The sequence below is a fragment of the Sebastes umbrosus genome, chromosome 18, assembly GCF_015220745.1.
Source record: "Sebastes umbrosus isolate fSebUmb1 chromosome 18, fSebUmb1.pri, whole genome shotgun sequence".
In the NCBI taxonomy this organism is placed as follows: domain Eukaryota; kingdom Metazoa; phylum Chordata; class Actinopteri; order Perciformes; family Sebastidae; genus Sebastes; species Sebastes umbrosus.
The window spans coordinates 8624246-8645770 of record NC_051286.1 but is presented as its reverse complement, the minus strand read 5'-3'; the positions used below and the strand labels follow the sequence as shown (position 1 = coordinate 8645770).

At 39.0% G+C, this 21525-nt stretch overlaps 1 protein-coding gene across 1 annotated transcript in view; it reads right to left on the bottom strand.

Moving 5' to 3' along the window:
• LOC119476910 (exostosin-1) overlaps positions 1–21525 on the bottom strand; it is a 251589-nt gene that overhangs the window by 14205 nt on the left and 215859 nt on the right. The window contains exons 8-10 of the mRNA XM_037750566.1: positions 16119–16237; positions 13344–13439; positions 3194–3283 (exon numbers count right to left, since the gene is read on the bottom strand). Of these exons, the coding sequence (XP_037606494.1) occupies positions 3194–3283; positions 13344–13439; positions 16119–16237 (305 nt within the window). The remainder of the gene's footprint in view (positions 1–3193; positions 3284–13343; positions 13440–16118; positions 16238–21525) is intronic.

Below are 21525 nucleotides of genomic sequence, written 5' to 3'. Positions count from 1 at the left end.
TGAAGATTTTCATAAAATAAAACCCAGTTTCTGATACTATTTATGGTCTGCATTTTTTTTTCAGAAATAGCCATTAAATGTATTTATATTCAGTAATTACCTTTCTTTATACAGTGGCATCATTGTTAGTGGCGGAGTCCGCCATTCCCGTGCTGAATTCCTACCAACAGCATCTACACACGTGGGATTCAGAGGTAACGCTGCATTTATGTAATCCAGCATTACTGTTTTTAATTTTATCTATATTTTTATCTTATAGTTTATTTCATATATTGTATTAATATTAATCTCACAGTTCACTCTCCCTCAGCTGTATCAGAGCTGTATTAAGACCTGCTGCCAATTTACATTAAAAGCATTCAACTGGTGGATAACGGGGTAGCTTTTATTGTGAAGAAGTCTGCTAAAAACTAATCCCACACAGTAAAACCTAAATTATACACCGGTTTCAATAATCAGATCTCATGGACAAATATGGGACTTGACGTTTTCACAAGTTTCAGTGTTCTCAGAGCCTAAAAGTACATCACTAAGTCTGCTAACACGTCAAAGTCTTGATTAAAAAACGGTGAATAGAAACATGATTTCCTCTCTTGACAACGCTTTAGACAATTCACTGGTTTCTAATTTGTTCTAAAACAAGTGTCAGAGTAACAAACCACCGGGGTGTTTCCCGTCCTCTCTCTTCAGTAACAAGTGAGACTTTAATCAAAGAGGTGCTCTGTGTTTTGACATTGTAATGATACAGACACGGAGGTAATGGCTCTCGTAAAACTCCTGACTCTGTGAAAGCATTTTTTTTTGCATTATACTTTCTTCAATGTGCTTTTTTACTCTCCTTTCCTTATTTCCTCTATCCTTGATTTTTCGTTGCTTTCTGTCCTTTCCCCCTACACTTTTCCTTTTTTCTTCCTCTGATCTTTTCTCCTGCTCACTTCTCTCCTCTTGTTTGCTTTTCCTTCTCTCGTCTCTTTTCTTTTTTCTGGTGCTTTCTTATGTCGTTTCTTTAATTTTTCTTTATTACTCCTCTCTTCCCTTTCTTATTTACCCTTATCTACTTCTCTCTCCTTTCCTTTCCTCAGTGTTATGTTAAATTAAAAGGACACCATCTTGTATCTATCCTAACACTACACATCACACCTACTTTAATTAAGACTGGGTCTGGATTTACGTCTGTAATCAGAACTCTTTCTTTTGTATTTTAAATCTGTTTAACTTTGCTGCTTTGCTAAACTTCCTTCTCATCCGACTGCAATTTCATCTACTGCATTTGGAATCATCCTTTAAAAAGCAAAGCACATTTTCCTCCTCTAGTTCAGTGGCCATTGCAATGTTTGGCAATTCATTTGCAATGAACGGTATTCATGACTGTGCGTGGACCGTCTGCCTCATTTCAGAGAGGATCGATACCGTGTTAAGACATCGCCACCTTTTGCCACAGGCTGACATAAAACCATGCAGACTGGAGCTGGTTATAAAAACATTGCCAGAGGCTTTCAGTGGGTGGAGTTATTCAAAAGTGTTGAGGTCCCTTGGCACGCAGTCAGTTGTTTTCCAAAGTTAAGAACACCCTCTAGAAATGTGTGCAAAAGTACAAGAAATGTTAAATTACTGTTTTTGCCAAATTTCTACACTCTGCAAAGTTAGTTCAACATATTTGATCAGATGTTACTCAGATGCTCTTTGGGAAAGTTTAAACTCCAGAAACATTGTCAGAGTTTGTGTTATGTCTGCCAAATACATCTGTTAGTCCTAAATACCTTTTCTCTTGTAATAATAACAGTGAAATATGTATGTAAGTATATAAGCTAATCAGCCAAATAGGGTTATTTTAGACTGAAATATACATGGGTTGCCATTTTGCCCAGGGCAAACGGCTTTAGAGTCTATCTTTTAGCATAATATCACGTATTTAGCTATCAAGACTCATTTTAAAAAAGGTCAGCTGGGAACAGTGTTTTCAACCAACATGGAGCTAGCCTATGGGGCTTTTCCACTTGCAGTTTTGGCTGTGCCGAGTCAAACCATACCGGCACCCAAACTGCGTTGTGGTGAGGTCTCACCAACCCACAACCAACCCGTGACAACCCCATTCTCCCCCTCAAACAAACGTGTGTTGCGACACTCAACTCGTATCTGTGCAGGAGACCAGCGACAAAACACGTTGTGTGTTCAGCTCTCAGTACCTTTGTAGCTTCTAACTGAATATCTGTGATTTGGAGTTTAGTTTCTCTGTTTGTTCTTTTATCTGCTTTATTTTACAGTTTCGCTTCCAGCTGCATAGAGTGTGTTAAGTTACTGCTGGTGAAAACCCAACATTTCCTGATTTTGCTCCATAATAACAAAACAACGAGGGACTTTTATTGTGAAGAATTTATAGGAAATGTTTATCACCAAATTAGCAGAGCTTTGTTAGCGGCTATTCTTTAATAAAAACAAGTCTATTAATAGTGCAGGGAGGAAGAGAACAAGCAGCAAAAATAACAGGGGGCTTTTATTGTGAAGAATTTATAGGAAATGAAATGTGTTTTACAGCCGCTCCTTTGATCACTAGTCACAGTCATGGTTACACACACACACCTTCAAGCGGGTATCTCTGTTGTAATTGAGATGCAAATCCCTGCCGTGCTGGGTTTACGCGCAGAGTCAAGCCATGCCAGCACATGGAAAAGGAAAAGGGCTATAGATTAATTACAAAGCTAGCTACATCCAATAAAATCTGCCAATGACAGTTGGCATCTCAGCCATTAAAAAAAACAAAAAACGGTCGCTTGCTAGAAATGACAAAGTGATTTTGTCTTCCTCAGTCTGAAATCAGTGACCCATTGTTTCCAAAATGATAAACTTCCAGTGGTAATTCTGCCACCATTAGGATGTAAACTGCATATTTGTTGTGCAAGAACAGAGAAGCTTTCAGTTTAAAAGATGATGTTTCTAATCATAAACGAATATGTTCAGTTGTTCAGGCAGTTTTCAGGCAGGCAGCCATGGTGGAATGTTTTTTATTTTTACTTATATTGTTTGGTGAGTAAATCAGTAAACCAGATGTCTGATAATGGCGTTCCGGTGGCTTTGTGTCTTGGGAATGTTGCCGCCTCACCTCATTTTGTTGATAAAGCATCAGCGTTTCAGTTCACCAGTTCGTAAAGCATCAATGTCGCGCCAATTGGTTGACAAGTCACCGGCGACTCACCTCATTTGTGGAGAGAACCGAGTCTTCATCCAGACTGAGCACGGCATCGGTGAGGATGACGTCGTGGGGGAAAAAACGACTGCTCATCGTCTGGAGAGACAGAAAGAGATAAGTGACATTATTATCAATCTATCGATATGAATATCACATCAAAAGCAACATGAAGTGATGTGGCAATCAGCATCAGTGGTAATTGACCTGTAGCCAGTACTCGTTGAGATGTTTGGGTTCATATTCAGTATGTCAGGAAATATGTTGAGAAGTATTTTAAAAGGTATATAATTGGTATATAGAGGTATGAAAAGAGGCAAATAAACAGCCAATGAGAAAATGTGTTTGTTTCCTACCCTGCTGTGTGTCTATCGATCAATGAGCTGACTTAATAGGTTCCGTGTGAGTCTTTATCCATTCACTGCCTAACAGAAAGTGTAGTAGACCTTGATCCATCGGCCTAAAGAGGGCTGCTGATGCTGATGATGTTATTGACTTGTAATTAAAGTGTGAATTATTGAACTGTTGAGTGGAAAAGGGAAAAAAGACACAGATCTCGACTTTATGGAGAAAACCACCAGGTTACAAACTGCAGCGTCGCTCTCATACGCCGTCTACAGTTCCATCGGATCAATGTTTATTTATTAAACTGCACTAGAAACCAACCCGGTCTCAATCCCAACTCGGACGGGTCAAACAAACACAGGACTTTCAACTAGGAGGCCGCTGTCCCATGTGAAACTAAAAGTAAACGGTTACTTATTTTGTCACGTCGGTCATTCGTCACATGACTCGCTAGTATCGTTAGTCCCGTGAGTCACTCGGTAGTCCCGTGAGTCGTTAGTCAGTGAAGTTAACGTCAACCACGATCATTTCCTAACTTTAACTAAGTGGTTGTGTTGCCTTAACCTAACTTCCTGTGAAAACGGAAGTTTTATTTTGAAAGGACACTATGCATGTAATAAGCGTATATTGACACGCCGTCCCTGACACGTCCAAAACTAATGCTAGAGATCTCAAGGTAGCCACGCCCTAAAGCATCCCCTGCTTTATGGTCTGTTTGACTCTAAATGGGACCATAATTTACTAAATGAACATCATGCTGTATTGAAGAAGACTTGAAACTACCGATTGAGACCATGAACTCATGTTTACAATGTTTACAGAGGTAATACATCATGTGAGAAGTAGGCTCATTTTCTCATAGACTTCTATACAATCAGACTTCTTTTTGCAACCAGAGGAGTCGCCCCCTGCTGGCTGTTAGAAAGAATGCAAATATAAGGCACTTCTGCATTAGTTTCACTTTTCAGAACCGGAGGTAGCCCACTGCCTGTAACTCAACCAGTATGAATATCTGCCTAAAGTTGGTGAACAACTTGTGTAAAACTGACAGTAATTATATGTACTTTCTCTGCTTTTATCTTGGTCAAACTGAGGTTTTATGTAATTGAAATGGACCTCCGTGTTAGCTACTGTCACAGCACTGACGTTTAACACAGATTCACTGTCTGAATTAAAGTAGATTGAATTCTCACCCCCAGGGGGAATATTAAGAGGCTTATTTTGCAAAGTAAGACCACAAATATCCGCGAGTTTAACGTCTACTTCCATCTCAGCTTAATGAGCCGATGGATGCCGACTGCAAATTCATCAAGAAGTTAAGCGTAACATCAAACGAATTCCAACGCAAATCCCCTAAATTGTTTGAGAGCGCCACATAAAAAAATGCATTAAATCAAAGTGAGAACTCTTGGCAGAAAAATGTATTTTCTTTGGACGGAAGCCCTATAATCAGCAGGCAGGTAATTAGTTGAGTCAGGATGGTGTTCATAGTGGTGTAACAGTCTCTCAGCTATCTTATGAAAACCGCCATCATGGTGTAATTGGCTGAAGTAAATTAGCCACTTGCCTGATAATCAGCTGCATTCATCCTGGACTAATGGTCTGAATGTGGTAAATTCAGAATATCAAAGACTTGCATGAGTAAGAAGAAACATATACACAATCACATGCACGATGCACACACATTGTCATGGTCCAGTTTACATTATGACTTCACTACATTTCCCAGCATCCTTCAGGTCACCTTGCTCATTGCCTATATGTTTGCCTCTTGGGAGGCTCTTTCATTATTTTTCTTTCTCTTTTTTTTCTGTTAAATTTTGAACAACTTTTTGTTGACATATTATTATTATTATTATTAATTACATAATTGATAAGTATTGCATTGGTGGTCTGGAATAAGCTTTAAACCTAATGTGATTCAGTCCAGTATGGAGGATGGAACCTGCCATAAATAAAAAATAAATTAATAAATAAATGACCCCATAAATAAATAAATAAATAAACATGTAATTAAATGTAGCAGAAATAATATTACAAATAAATATAGATTGATATTTCTGTTTTAATTTTCTTCTTTATTTATTTATCTTTGTATTAATTCCCTTATGTATTTACTCTTCTCTTTAATTTTCCTTTTTACTTATTTATTTGTATATATATTTTTTATCATTTTTTAAATGTATTTATTTATGTATTTATGCATTTATTTATTTACGATTTTCCTTTTGCGTTTCACCCCTTATTTATTCATTTATTTTTGACAGGTTCCGTCCTCCATAGTCCAGATCTTCTCGTCCATTTTGATTTAAAATTGAGCTTGACGAATAATTCTGGACCTTGGAAACAGAAGTTGACAAAACAATCTAACTTTGAATCAGCTGATAAAGACCATGTGATACTGCTGAAAACTCCAGAACAAGCTAATAAGTGGACACTGAGTTGAGATTGTTTTGTCAACTGTTTATTCCAAGTTCAAGATTCAACCCACGACTTTGGTTCAGACTGAAATATCTCAACAACTGTTGGATGGATTGCTATAAACTTGGTACAGACACTTATGGCGCCCAGAGGATGAATCCTATTAACTTTGGGGAACTCTTGACTTTTTCTCTAGTGCCACCGGCAGGCAGAAGTTTTCACTTTCACTGAAATATCTCAACAAAACTTGGTACAGATATTTATGTTTCCCCTCAGCAGAATTGTAAAAACTTTGCTGATCCCTGGACTTTTCATCTAGCGCTATCGAGGCAAGGTTAGGTTAGCATACTAAAACGATAAACTAGGATTGTTTACCTCTCATTTATGCTCACACACACTCACACACTGATGGCAGCGAACTACCATGCAAGGCACTGAACTGACCATCAGGTGCAATTTGGAGTTCAGTGTCTTTCCCAAGGACACTTGGGAATTGGGAATGAACAGCCAACCCTACAATCAGTGGACAGCCAGCTCCACCAAAATGGCAAACATTATATGTGCTTAACATCAGCATGTTAGCATTGTCATTACTAGTGCAGTGCACATTCGGGGCATCCGCAGCCTGTAAAGGCCCGCTGCGGACGACATGCTCGACTCAGTTCGCAGAGCCTTGAAGCCCCATCCCTGCTGCTGCAAAGTGCGCCGTTCGCTTGTTTATTCAAAATGTATTAACACTGAACATATTGCGGCCGATTTTGACACTGCACGTCCTTGGGTCCCCGGCAATACACCTGCCAGCTGTGAAGAGGATTGAATTGACGGTTCTCGAGATATGCGAAGGACACACACACGTGTACACACAGACAGAGATGCTTTGCTTTATAATTAGAAGAGCATGCTGACATTAGCAGTTAACTCAAAGCAACACTGTGCCTAACTACAACCACACAGGGAGTCGCTAGAATGGCTGTAGACTGTTGGGCTTGTTGATTATGATTTCTCAAAATTAATTCACATCACATCCATACACACAGACACACACACACACACACACACACACACACACACACACTCTATGGCTAATGCGTTTCTGCCTCTGGACAGAGATTAGATCCCACTGAGATCACTGGGAATTCAATGGTCTGAACCTTATCTTTGTCGCTCTCCTTCCACCCATTTCCCCTCTTTATATATTGCCATGACACCTGCTACTTCAAGAGGAGTCTTTGGAGATATCTTGTCTGTATTTTTGTGTTGCGGATCCATCTAGATGTCAGTAAATTACAGCTAAATGTCAAAGAGCACATCTTCATCTGTTTAGTTTCTTATTTAGATTCAGTTTACTATAATAATCCTGACACAAACACGACACCAGATGAATGCTAATGTTGATCTGTGTCTGATGGATGTGAAAGGCATTACATAACAATGTAATAAGGCAATAACACAGTATGTCAGATGTAGTGAAAAAAGGAAAAAAATAATTAAAGTGAGCAAACATACATCAATCCTACAGGTCTGCATGACCGAAATATATTTATGTTTGGTTGTTGATAAAATATTCATATTGCCAGTGAGTGGATAAAGCCTAAAGGCAGTCTTTACAGCCTAATAAATAATAAACTAATTGATATTTTAAGGTCAACACAAGACCATCAATTCTACTCTAATTCTGCTGTTCAATCACGTTTCAACATTAGGTCCCACTTGACCTTTGAACTCTTCCCTTTTATGCTCCTTTGGTATAATTTAAATGCATAACCTAAGGAGTCAGGATCAATGCTGAAGATTAACTTATCAATATTAAATTCAGGACACACGCAATAATGCAAGGTGATTGATGAAGGTGAGATATAGTCGACATATTTACAGCGATAGGGGGGAGTCCTTTGATAATATTGATGTGTGGGTCATAAATGCTTAGCAAGCAGGACCTCGCTTATAGCAAGGCCAAGATATGAGTTCATCGGATCAGCCAGTCAGAGTCCTTGTGTGCTTAAACGGTCAGTAAATCATTTAAACTTGTACGATCCTGAATCATTAAGGGGGCTTCGGCACAACCAGAAACCCAGTGTAGACTACAGTTATGCGTTGTGTTCATATACTGAGTCCAATTCCTTGTAAACATATTTGGACGATAAAGCTGATTCTGATTCAAAACAAGGGTTCCATTAAACGTTCAAATCAGTAAGGATTTTTTAATAACGCCTGGGTTAAGAAGAAACAAAACTAAACTGTGGTTCGTTTCCTGCTTTACTCAAGTATTTTTTAAACCTATTTTCTCGATTAGATTTGAGGTCTTGTGGGACACTAATGAAATCAATTAAAGAGTAGAATAGAAGTACAGGAAAGAGGAAGTAAAGCTTGCTGATGGAGGGAATCCACTCAGCATTACAGAGTAGATACACTCATAACCAACAGCAAATTACTCTGCTGCTGCACTCTGTCGAATTGCAAACTTTCGGTGTGTGTGTGTGTGTAGTTATTATAGTGCGAACAAACACAGCAAGCGCTTGGTAGGAAAAACACTGAAGAGCATCTGTCCGGGCTGCACGACAATATACCACATGACTAATTATGGGTCCATAGATGCTGCTGGGTACCGGCACACACACAGGCATATTGCCTCTGAGACGCATTTTATTGTCACCAGTGGAAACATTGTTCTTGTATTTCAAGGGGGACACATTTACATGAAAACAAACAGAAGCAATTAGACCACAAAGCATCAGGATTAGAAAGAGGTTTGCATGTGTGTGTGTGTTCAGTGAGAGAACGAGCGAGGAGTAGAAGTAAGGAGAAGATTGATTGTTTAAATTGGTGCGTAAATTAGTAAAAATGGAAATTTCAAGTATCGTATAACAGTTGTGAGTTCGTATTTGCGTGTGTTTGAGGACAGAATATTATCCCATTATTCTGCAAATGACAACAATCCCAACAAAGTCACACCGACGGCTTCACTCTAATAGCTGACAATCCAAACTCATGTCGCTTCAATCTCACCATCTAGAGCCTATTTAAACCTGAAATAGCACTACAAGACAATAAAACTGACACAGGATAGAACGTTATCCAATATGCTGTACAATACTGATATCATTCCCTCCCTCCTGTGCTCCAGCAGGATTGTCTCTCTATAGCTGGTAACATAAAGAAGTTTACAATATTTACTCAGGACTCAATATATAGCTTAGCTTTCAGTTGTGGATTGAAACTAGGTGGTACTGTACTTAAAGGTCCTTAATGTGAAATTTGGCTCGTGAGCTGGCCAGTGGGGTACACTAACATGCACTAAAAGGCACCCGAGGCCGGACAACGAAGAAACTCGGATTGCAACACACACAGAGGGACAGGGACTTCATTCTCTGCTCAGGTAGACAGTACTCCTCTATATCTTTACATAGACAATAGTTGTTTGCTGCTCTATTAATGCTCTGTATATCATATAGAGAACCTTTGAGTACAATTTTGTACAACTTGCACTTTACTTGAGTATTTCAATTCTATGCTACTTCTACTCTTCATTTCAGAGTTAAGGCGTAGCCACGAGTGTACCTGTGCCACCCAAAGAGGCAGCTGGGCACACCCAAAAATCAGATGCAGAATGAATTTTTATTTATAGCCTTACTAAAATTAATTACTATGACTAAATAAAACAACCCGCCACTATCCTTCTGCAGCCATTCTATATTTATACTAGTGGAAGTTGGCAGCCCTACACACACATTTAGCAAGAAGAAAAGTCATTAGCAGTCGTTGTTTGCGGCCGGGACCGGAGAGGCTGCACAGAAAGCTGCCGTGGCCGGTAGAAATCATCTCTTTCTGCATTCACTTGCACTCGGACGGACATCAGAGTTTTGCTCTTGTGAATCCAACCACAACTTTTCATGAATATATACTGAAGCCAAAAACAATTTCACTCATGCCCTCTGGCCTCTCCATCTCAAAGTCCCTGCAGGCTGAATTTCAGGCCCAGTCCACCCTCGGATCATGTGGCACACCCAGTTTTTCTGATGCACACCCACAGTTTCTATTTTTTTTTACACTAGTGTTTCAGAGTGAAATATTGTGCTTTTTACTTCGTTACATTTGTTTGACATGCTAGCTGTAGTTACCTTTCAGAGCAAGAAACAAAACGAAACAAAGCGTTGTCTTCAAATGTTATTTTCTGTGTTCTTTTGAATGTTGACCTTTGAATTGACACTCCTCTTGGTCTGTACATTCATTTAAACTGTACATTCAATTGAAAAAACAATAAATATAACAGTGTAAACTTTCCTGCATAAAAAGTGCAATGAAGCAGGGGAGTGAAAAAGATGTCAATCAGCCAGTGTGGGTTGCCTATGATGTGTAAAGTTAGAGTGTCCATATAGCGTTTTTTTTTCTGAGCACCACAATCTTTTATACATCTTTCCCAATGAGGAGAGAGCGTACGCGGCCACCTCGAGAAAAAGCGCTCCACCCAGCGTCTTTTTGCAGAGCGCTTTTTTGTGTGGCTGCTCCGAACGCTTCTAGTTAAAAATCTCTTTCCATTACACACCCCTCAACCTCCCAAAATACATTTTCAAGTAACAGAAAAGGCGCCGGAGACTGCGTCATCCACAGTGACGACACCAGCACCTTTTCTATCACCTTAAAATGTATTTTGGGAGGTTGAGGGGTGTGTAATGGGGGGGGTTTGGGGCGGGGGGTATCACACGATGCACCATGGGCGGACGTTGCGCCCAAATGTGAACCAGATGGCGGCCAAAAATAAAATACTGTTATTATTAATGTTAAAAGTTATTAACAAGTCAGAAGCCAAAGCTGTGGGCTCCTACACGGGTGTTCTTCATTTTAAATGGTTTAACCTCTTCTGAGATTGATTTGGGGAAGGTGTAAATGTTTCAACCCTAACAGGTGTGAACAGAAGACAGCGAGGGAGACGTCAGTCAAACACACACCTGTGGAGAGGTTAAATCAGCTAAGTTTCCTGGAAATGTATTAAATAAGTTACCAGCTATTGGATGGGAGCGGAATATAATTATCAAATAATGTTTATAATAAATATAAAATAATAATAATAAAAGTCCAGAGTCAAGTTCCGTGTCAAGACAGCCAAACAAAGTAATTTTCGATCAATTTTGTGGTAAATATTGGGGTAATTTGGCAGTAATTCAAAAGAAATTTCAAATAGGTTACTTGCTAATTATCACCTAATTACCATGAAATTTGCAGACCAGTAAAATGAAGTGTTACCACGAAAGCTTGGCAGGAATGTGCAAAGATATATTGTAGGCGATGTGGAAAAGGTTCACAGTATTAAGAATAAAAAGAACATGCAATATACAGAGAAACTCGTTTTTAACTCTGATGTTTATGAGCTGCTTGGTTTTGGCAACAGTCCCTATAGATGTAGATATACAACACTTTACAATCCAAAAGATAAGAAGACAACGTAACCTTTAAGTTGTTAACGACTGTAAAAGTCTATCTTAGTTTGAGCAGTTTACGTTTGTACAGGTTGTTGCACAGAACTTACATTTGTACAGAGTACGGAGGGGGGGTGGTTTGAGAAAGGCCCTGTGTTACAGTGCCGATTTGTTAGTGTGCATTGTGGGAGGAACTTTGGTTCAAAACGGTCACTATCATTATGTCAGCAAAGTCTTGGTATTGTGATTTCAACAATATACACATAGCTCTAAAAAAAACAGTAGGCAACCAGGACACTTGTAAGCTGACAACAGAATAAAAGAAATATTTCTAAGAGCCTCTCGGTGCAGAATTGTCTGCAGTAAACAATCAAACATGCTCAATGAACTGTTTACTTACAAGAATGTTAATAAAAGCCAAATATAGTCTGAAGCGCTCGGCAGTAGCAGAGCAAATAAAAGCCTTTCATTTTCAGTGACAGTTTGAAAAGTTAAAACTAACGGCTACATTTCAGCCTCAGTGAGCATTAATCAGAGTCCACTCTTGTTTTTCTTTGGGTTTTAATATAATAACAACCCAAAAGGGGTCTGAACATCTGGCGTTCTCAAGGGTGCTTTACTTAATTTACCGAATCATTTCTCATGAAATGAAGCTCTAAATGGTGCAGAAATCCTCCCTGAGGTTATTGCAAAACTCTAAATGCACATCACAGGATCATTTTTGCTCTACTTTAGATTTCTAAGTAGTCAAGCTACAGATATCAGGTCTTTTACCTCTTCATGAGTCGGGGTGAATCCTCAGGAGACATTTTGACCAGTAAAACCTCAACGCTAAAGGCTGACTATCTGGTTTACGCTGTCACACCCCGAGCCTCTCCAGTCCTCTGAGCAAAATTATCTAATACTGGAATCACATTTAATTTATTGAAGAGCCAGCTCCTGCTTCTTATACAGTAATTGTTGTCTGGATCCATTTTTTCATTTTCAAAGACGTTTCACCATCAACTGGAACTGGATTATTTTTCTTGGACGTAGTTGTAACATTAGGGCGTCTGCACTTGACGTTGTTCGGCAATCCGCCCCTGATTTGGGATGGAGGTGCAGGTCTTTAAATTAAAGAGGACCTATTATGCTGTTGTGCTTTTTCCCTTTTCTTTAGTGTGTTTGTTTAGTGTTATATAGTTTGTTGTGCATGTAAAAGGTCTGCAAAGTTATAAATCCCAAAGTCCACGCCAAGGGAGTTGATCTCCCCACAGAAACACTGCTCTTGAACTGCCTGAAACGCCTTGCGTGAAGACCCGCCTTTTCTGCTGTAATGTGTTGATGTCATCAAGTAACACATTTACAGAATACCTGTCTAGTGGCTAGTTTGGCACGCCCTCAAACAAAGCTAGCTAGAGCGGAGTCCGAAGAGTTTGGTTCAGTTGATGTTCGTGTTCTAGTAGAAACCAAAAATACAAGTATGCACCTGAAAATAAGCATAATACGTCCTCTTTAAGCCATTTTTGAACCGTCTGCATAGTTCGCGTTTACAGTATTCTGTTTCCGTTTACATAATCTAGAAAATAGTTTTGCAACACAGCTGAAACGTTGTTCTAGTTTAAGTGCAATAAAATCAATTTACAGTCAGACTTTATCTGACACTTGCATGGAAGTGTTAATGAGGTTTGGAGAGGTGTCTTTGTTTTAGTACATAGAGCCCGATACACAAGTGCACAAAGACACTCAAGCTCAGCAGGTATTTTTCCCTGTGAAACTGTAACTTGTTTTCATATTTCCTTTCTAGTGTCTTAAAGTTCAGGTTTGTAGCATCTAGAAAGCAGCTACAGGCCAAAGAGTTGGTGCTTTCATTGCCAACAAACTCTGTCCAAAGTACCTTTGAGAAAATCAGTTTTATAAAGGCGAGATGAATCTCTTCACTGCTATGAAACAAAGAATCTTTTAATACATAATGGATGCAAAAAGCCAGCAGCTGTTACCTTGATCTGTCCTTCAATGACAGTGAGAGGCACGCTGGTGGAGGGCCACTTGTTCCTAGGAGGTAAAGGCTTGTCGCAGTTCCATAAAACCACAATCTGTAGGGGGAAAGTGCATAGAGTCAGTTAATATTATATATAACTATCAACATCATTATACATTAGTTTCTGCAGAAAGGTTTCTAAAACAAAGTCATGTATAAAGATACAGTAGAATCTATACAAGGATGCATTTTTCATCTTTAAGAAGCCTCAGGATTTAAGACAGTCAGAGTTTTTTTTCCACACAGTTTTCAGTAAAACTATCATAAAGTCACGCAAATAAAACAAGCAAATTCTTTATCAGTCAGTTTGTTTCAACTGCTGTTATACCGGATATTGACAGGTACATAGGCACTATATTTATTGGTATCGCACATATTTAAATAAAGCTCAGTGTTGTATAAACAGTCCCTCTGCCTATACAAAAAACCTTGTTTTCTTTAGCACTTATTGTTATGTCTTTTTCTGGCACACCGCTCTTATGCGATCATTTTAAGATGGATTATAAAGGCCCGTTAGTTAGTATCTTAGGTAGTAGTCATGTTCGTATAGTATCATGCAAAAACACAATGTAAGCAGTATGAAACAGTACAGTATAAGGGCCACTGTAAAGAAAAAAAAAGAAAATATTACAAGCATTATGAGGAAATTTTTTGAGAAAAAAAGTCATTTTGTTATGAAAAAGTCCTAATATTACAAGTAAAAGTCATAAAATTAAAAGAAAAAGTCCTAATATTACAAGTAAAAGTCATAAAATTAAAAGAAAAAGTCATAATATTACAAGTAAAAGTCATAAAATTAAAAGAAATAGTCATAATATTACAAGTAAAAGTCATAAAATTACAAGAAAAAGTCCTAATATTTGACAACATAAATGTTATTTTATAAGAAAAAAAATTGAGAATTAAGTATTAATATTACAAGGTCATATTATGACAATAATATAAGTAATAGGTTACTTTGAGAAGAACATGTCCTACGTTATGATTGGATAGGATTACACATGCATGTTGAAGTTTTTCTTGATTTTCTTGATCTACTCTACAGTTAATATTTGTCCTTGCAAAAGGTGTTTTCACTTTCCTGTGACTGGTAGACAGTTCTTGTCTGTGTCTGTACGCTTTATCATCTCCGCTTGGCATTTCATTTCAGTATCCGACACCAAATAATGTGCTTATTGGTGAATCTCCAGGTCATCCACATCCCTCACAGTAGTATTAAAATATTACGACTTCCTTCTTGAAATCACAGATTTATTTTCCACAGTGACCCGAACACCCTGTTGTATTTGATGAATGGCTGTAAGCCCTCATCAAATTTTACTACCTGAAGGTACAAGTTGATGAAGAAAAAGAAAAATAAAAGGAAGAAAAAACAGGAAAAGAAGAAGGATGAATAGGAGAAGAGCCAAAGAGAAGAAGCAGGGGAAACAAAGGTGCTGAGTAAAACATGAGAGACTTACAAGTGATAGATTATTTCTCTCATAAAATATTGACACCTCTTGATATGATGTAGACTTTGCTTTGTGTTTGACTGGTCATATTTAAAGGGACAGTGTGTAGGATTTGGTGGCATCTAGCGACGTGAATACCCCTCCGCTCACTCCTCTCTTTCCAAGACTGCGGTAGCGTGAGCCGCTGAGTGCAAAACCGTGGTAACTCCCTCAGAGGCCATCCTTAAGGCCCAGACACACCAAACCGATATCAAAGAACTAGCAGTGATGAAGGCCGACTGTTGCGTCGCCTCAAGTCGCCTTTGTCTTGGCCAAAAAGTTGCACTCGAACACACTGCAAAGACTACAGCCGACGGCCGACTACCACGTGCGTTCTGTGCCTGCGTGAGATTAAATAACTCTCCACACCAGCAGGTGGTGGTAGTCTGTATTCGTCATTCAAAAAGGGAATCCGGAAGACTGAGGACGGCGGATATACAAGCGTTGTGATACGTACATGAAACAAAGCGGCGTTTGCGGACCATTTTCACAGCACTCTCACTCACCACTTAGCTTCATTCCAGATGGCCATGTCGCTTCGAAAATATCTGTGTATTGGAATGATCAGATGAAATGAGAAGAGCCTTCTGTGTTGTTCCTCTTGACTTTACTCGTTGGCTTGCTTTCCTCACTTCTGTTTCCTTCTCGTGCACTGATTCGCTTATGCTGAACAGCCAATCAGAGTGATTTCTCTCACCGACGGGCTCCGCCGCTGATTCAACATTCTGAATCGGCCGGAAAAATCTCTGACACGGGCAGACTAGAGCCGACGGTGCTTGACACACTGCAAAAACTACGCTGACGGATGCTCACCGACGGCCCCAAACTGTCCTACAGCTGACTGTCAGCTTGTTGTGTCAGGGCCTTTAACATAATAACACTACTTTAGGAGCAACGGAAGTCAGATGGCGGCTGGCGGTAACACGGATTTGCACTCTGCGGCTCACGTTAATGCAGTTTCACAAGCGTGTCAGAGAACTACGGTGTCCTTCAGGTAACGTAAAAACACTAAAGGCTCTCTCTAGAGCCAGTGAAACATGGCGGAGCAACATGTCGGACTCTGTGAAGAGGACCCGCTCCCTATGTAGATATAAAAGGCTCATTCTAAGCTAACTATATAAGTATTCCATTTCTGCTGATAGATCCCCCTAAATGCTACACACTGTCCCTTTAATAGTGTTTTTCATTATTTCTCTTTGTTGAACCAGCACCAAACCACAGTGGGATGCAGACTCACTGCCCACCTGTGCACAGAACTTGGACTTGGCTACAGCGATGATGAGCTTCACCACGGGGGAGATCTGGGACTGCAGAGGAGTTACCGTATGGATCACAGCTGTGAACTGCTGCGACGGGCTCTTACCTGGAGACACACACACACAGAAACAGTTGTCATGGGTAAACCGTACTGAGGTTTTTAACACAGATTTATGCAGATGTAGCTCTCCATAAAGCTCCACAACGGTTAACTGGACACAGAGTGCTCTGTGCTGCACCCGTCATCAATCTCTCTGACAGGATATATACCCTCACTTCCCATGACCGAGCATGAGTAAACACGTCTAATCCAGGAGTGCGCTTTGAGTGTCTCCTTTAGCGAATCGTGCTGATTTGTTCCAATGAGGAGTAATTGTATTTTCTACAACCTCACAATAAAGCAGCTCTTGTTAGTTACTTTTTTTTGCATTTTATTTGCAAACAAATGAACCAAACAGGACAAAAAGAGAAATTGTGAAGCGAAACCAAATTACTACCCTCGATAAATGATCCCCAGCATACGGTGCAATGGGTAAATGGAGTTGAGGAAATTGATTCCCCTTGTGGCAGCCAGCGCCAAAGGCACATATCAATGTTATAAAGAAATGGCTTTCATTTTTCTGAATACATTTTCTATTCTATAACAGATTAATCCATTCATGTCCTACTGTATCTTTGAATACATGTAAATGACGTACTTACACGCACACTAGTAGTTTGATTATAATCAGATTAAGGTGAAACACAGACTTGTTTTCTGTAAACAGAGTTATGTTCATGCTCGGCGTCAGAATAATGTGATTAGCACACAATAACTGAATTTAGATGAAAGAAAAGATCACACAAAGAGAACAGTTATCTTTGTTGCATGCTGAGTGAGTGCTGATGGTGATTATTAATCCGATTATCAAACAAATCATGTGAATTTAGTTTATTGGGGATATCCTGGCGCTTTAATTAAACTGTTTTTTTCTACAATAATCAGGTTATAATGTGCATTTCAATTTTGAGATTACTTCTTGCATCGCACCAAAACCACGCAGGGACTTATGGGAAAACTATACACCTGGAGAAAGATTATCTAACAGCTGGAAGTCACCATTTGGCCCCAAAGCGTCTCTATGGCTCAAAGACCTCCTGATGTTCTTAAGCCTGGAGAAAATTAAGTACAACTTGAAAGGGTCATCTGAAAAATTTTAGTCTGTTTGGGGCCCTATGATTAATTACATAGTTAAGTTAAATTTACTCCAGGACAAATTAAGCACTCATCACTATTGATGAACACTGTCATTGCATGTCAATACATTATTTCAATGCAGTTGTTTTGCATGTTCTTTTGTTTATCATCAACATATCCACTATGTTAAAAAGGACGGGGTTGTGTGTGTGTGTGTGTGTAAAAATGAGTCCTTAATGTTCATTGTATTTCATCATACCTGCTAAATGAATAAATACATACATCAAAACAAAAAAAAGATCATATCTACTGAAAAAAAAGTATTAATAGATGTTCTTGTCCACTTGGGGGCAGCAGAACAAGCTGTAAACACAACATTGACATTTTATCGCCTCATAAAGTTGATATAGAAAACTTATTAGCAAACAGTTTCCTATTTACACATCCAGATCAACATTAGCATTCATTTAGAGTTGTGTTTATATCCATCTGATTAATATTAGCTCAATATTACTGTTTCTTTTTATTCTGTTTTTGGTCTCCACCAGCTTCTGAGGGAAATATCTGGCTTTTTAACTGCTCAATGCTCCACTATGTTGTTTTTTTTGCTGAAAACAGCTGCCTGCTGCTGCTTGAAACTGGTGAGAGTGAACCGAAACAGTAAAGTTGTGGGTTGCAAAACCAAAACAATACGCTGAAAGGCACTAAAACAATCTGTAGAGCTGAGGGGGGCTGCAGAGTCATGGAACCGTCACTACAAACAACCTCTTTCACATTACAGATAATTATTTGAACCATTGTTAATTTAAAGATATTGATTAGTGCAGCTTTCAAATACAGCTAGAATTACTGCCTCGTAGTTGTGTTCCTCCGCCAACCAGTTTTTATCCATGTCTGTCCAAAATGTCATCACTTTATCATTTTATCCTGTTAGGTATTTCCGTGAAATTGTCATAATTAAGTTATGAATTCCTGAGTTATGGCCATAAAAGTGTTTTGTGAGGTCACAGTGACCTTTGACCACCAAATTCTAATCAGTTCCTCCTTGAGTCCAGGTGGATGTTTGTGCCAAATTTGAAAAATTTCCCTCCAGGTGTTCCTGAGATAACGTGTTCATGGCGACCTGGAGCAGATACGGTACGGGAACACACACACACACACACACACACACACACACACACACGCACGCACACACACACACACACACACACACACACACACACACACACACACACGCAATATTCACAACAACTAAAGAAGGGGAGGACTGCAGGCACATGGCATGCCAAGTGTTGGGGGGGGTTTGGGAATATGGGAATAGACATCCTCATGGATAAGTGGAGCCAGAGTGCTCTTTAGTGTTGCTCTATCCATCTCTCTGACACCGGGCCCCCTGACCAGCCATCTCAGGTGGGCTTAGTGGTATTTATGGAAGCACGAGGTCTGCCCTCGTGGGGGGGGAGGGGTCACAGAAATAGACTCAGTCCTTCTGTTTCATCTGCGCTTTCTTGGAAACAGCTGAGCCACCTTGATTTATTATTAAATTACATACGTTTATTTCATTACAGACAAATTGTGCTACTAATTAGAGCTAGGTAGTTTTGGTATGATACATACTAACGGCTTTTACTTTACTGAGGATCTAATGAAAGACCAACTGCATTATGGGAAGTGTAAGACCCAGCCTTTTTGGAGCTTTTGCCATATTAAGAAGTAGGAGTCTGTAAACAGTGGCCTCTGCAGCATCGATTTTGAGTCGTTCACACCTTGAGAGTGATTCAGGTCACATGTGGGTCATCAGTCCACCTGACTGTCATGTGAGAGTCATTACAGTCACATGAATCAAGGTGTGAATGGGTCTTAAACTGTCTGTGAAGAGATATATGGATGGCGTTGCGAGTGGTTGATAAGTGGTGTCATTTAGGTCGACGGCTTCCTGTATTTCTGTGACTGTCTGCAAAACAAGGTTATAATAGTTTGATATTTTAAATGAGTTTTTGTTTCATTTTAGTTTAGTTTTAATTCGTTTTCAGAGTGCGTTTGCTAGTTTTGGTTTTTCAGAAAGGTTTCGTTTTAGTTTTAACAGCAGTTTTTGTTTGTTTTTGTTAGGGCCAGGTATAATGTCTCAGAAGTATGTAGCTGCAAATCCATACAGAATACACGGTTGGAGAACTGTGTAGGAACGGTCATAATGTTAAGTGTTTAATATTCGCACAACTTTAGTGAAGCAATTGTGACATAGTGCCGTCTCCTGGAAGGTCAAGTCCGTTCGGTTTCTGTGATTCAATGTCGTGAGAGTTGACGGAAATTCCTGCTGTCTCCTATTTTGGCAGTGATTTATCAGAGCTAAAGAAAACATTTTTTTTTAAAATGAATTTACATTAATTGCTATTTTATTTTTATTAGTTTTTACCCAGGCAATATCGTTTCAGTTTAGTTTTTCTTAAAGGATATTTTTTTAAAACTAATTGCAATTTACTAGAAATATCTTTCATAGCTTTTAGTTTCAGTTTTAATTTACCATAATAACCCTGCTGCAGACATGTGTCAGTATCTTATTACCCTTCACTTTATTGCATCTGCTGGTGTCATACAAGTGGTTTTATACCAGACACAAGCATGCTGACCCTTAAAACAAGTAGCACATAGTGGCCGAGTGTTGAAGAGGTATTCAAAGAATCCAATGTTCCAAATCAAATCAAATGTAAAGCATTCCTCCCAACTCTTTTCTATCTTTCTGTTTGGGAAAAAAGAGTTTGAATTTCACAAAAACTATACAAGAGATTACTGCCAGTGTCACTGCACAGGAGACCTCAATATGTATGTGGCACCAATATTGTGGGAGTTCCAGCCGGGTGAAAAAGTTTGCAGAAAAAAAGAGAAGTTACGGTCACGCATATACACACATCAGGAATAATTTAGAGTTTCTGTGTCTCGCTCAAGGACACTCCAGTTCCAGATTAATAATATAATAACAGGTATGCAAGATATAAACAGTGTATGTCTGGTTAGTAACAGACAGCACACTAATAAAATACAGGAGGTAATACAGTAGTTTGCATTGCTCAGGAAGCACAATAAACTTCAGGTTTGGCCTTGGCTATGTCAGATTATAACTGATGTCATTTTAGAAGATGCTGAAGTAAATATGAAATTATCAATATGCAGTCCAAATTAATTGAAATTGAGATGGATGGAGAAAGAGAAAGAGACTTGGACTGTCTCAGGCGTTTCAGCACCATGGAGAGAGACGGACACTTCATGGTTGTAAAAAGAGAGACTGAATGTTTCAGCACCATGGAGAGAGACAGACACTTCATGGATGTAGAAACAGATAGATGGTCTGAATGTTTCAGCTCCATGGAGAGAGACCGACACTTCATGGATGTAGAAATAGATAGATGGCTTGAATGTTTCAGTACCATGGAGAGACACAGACTGCAGCTGTGTCTCCATTCAGAGGCCAGATCCTTCAAAGTTTTAATCCCTGAGCTCTGAAGTTGTAAGACCCACCTTGCACTTACTTCACAGACTTCACCGTTCAAGACTAATGGTGCATTTGGGTGGACATTTAATATTCTAAATTAAAAGAAATAAATTCCAAGTTTATCACCTTCAATTGCCCTAAAATTACTTATAAGCTGGTAAACACTAATGGCAAACTTGACGAAGTTATATAAAATCTAAATAAACAGTATGAGCTGGGATTTTTCACTTGAGCACATGATGGACAACTAGAAGCAGTGTTGTGACTTGTTTTAAGTTTGAATGATGATAGTAACTCAAACTAAGACAGCTGAAAGACTTAAAAAGGGAAGTGAGTTTGAGGATTCTTCACAACTTTTCTCATTATTTTCTATAGGGCCAAAACAAGTCACACTATTTTGCAAATTCAACAAAAATTACTGAAAGGATTGCTTCAAAAAGTTAAAGCACATTTGCCCTCAATGAGCCGCACATTTTCTTGTGTGCACCAGAAAAAAGTTGTACCTACCGGCTTTGTAGCTGCACAATATGATAGTCTACAATTTAAAAAAACTAAAAAACTAAAATAAACAAATTATTTACATTAAATCAGAGTTTAATGTTTCAACTGGGGAGACGTTTTATTGACAGGTAGTGTACCTAATCGTGTACAAGAGGTATAAAATGTCATGCTAATGCACCTAAAGGGAGTTTTTTCCCACTGGATTTTGGTCTATGATTACTTTACAGGA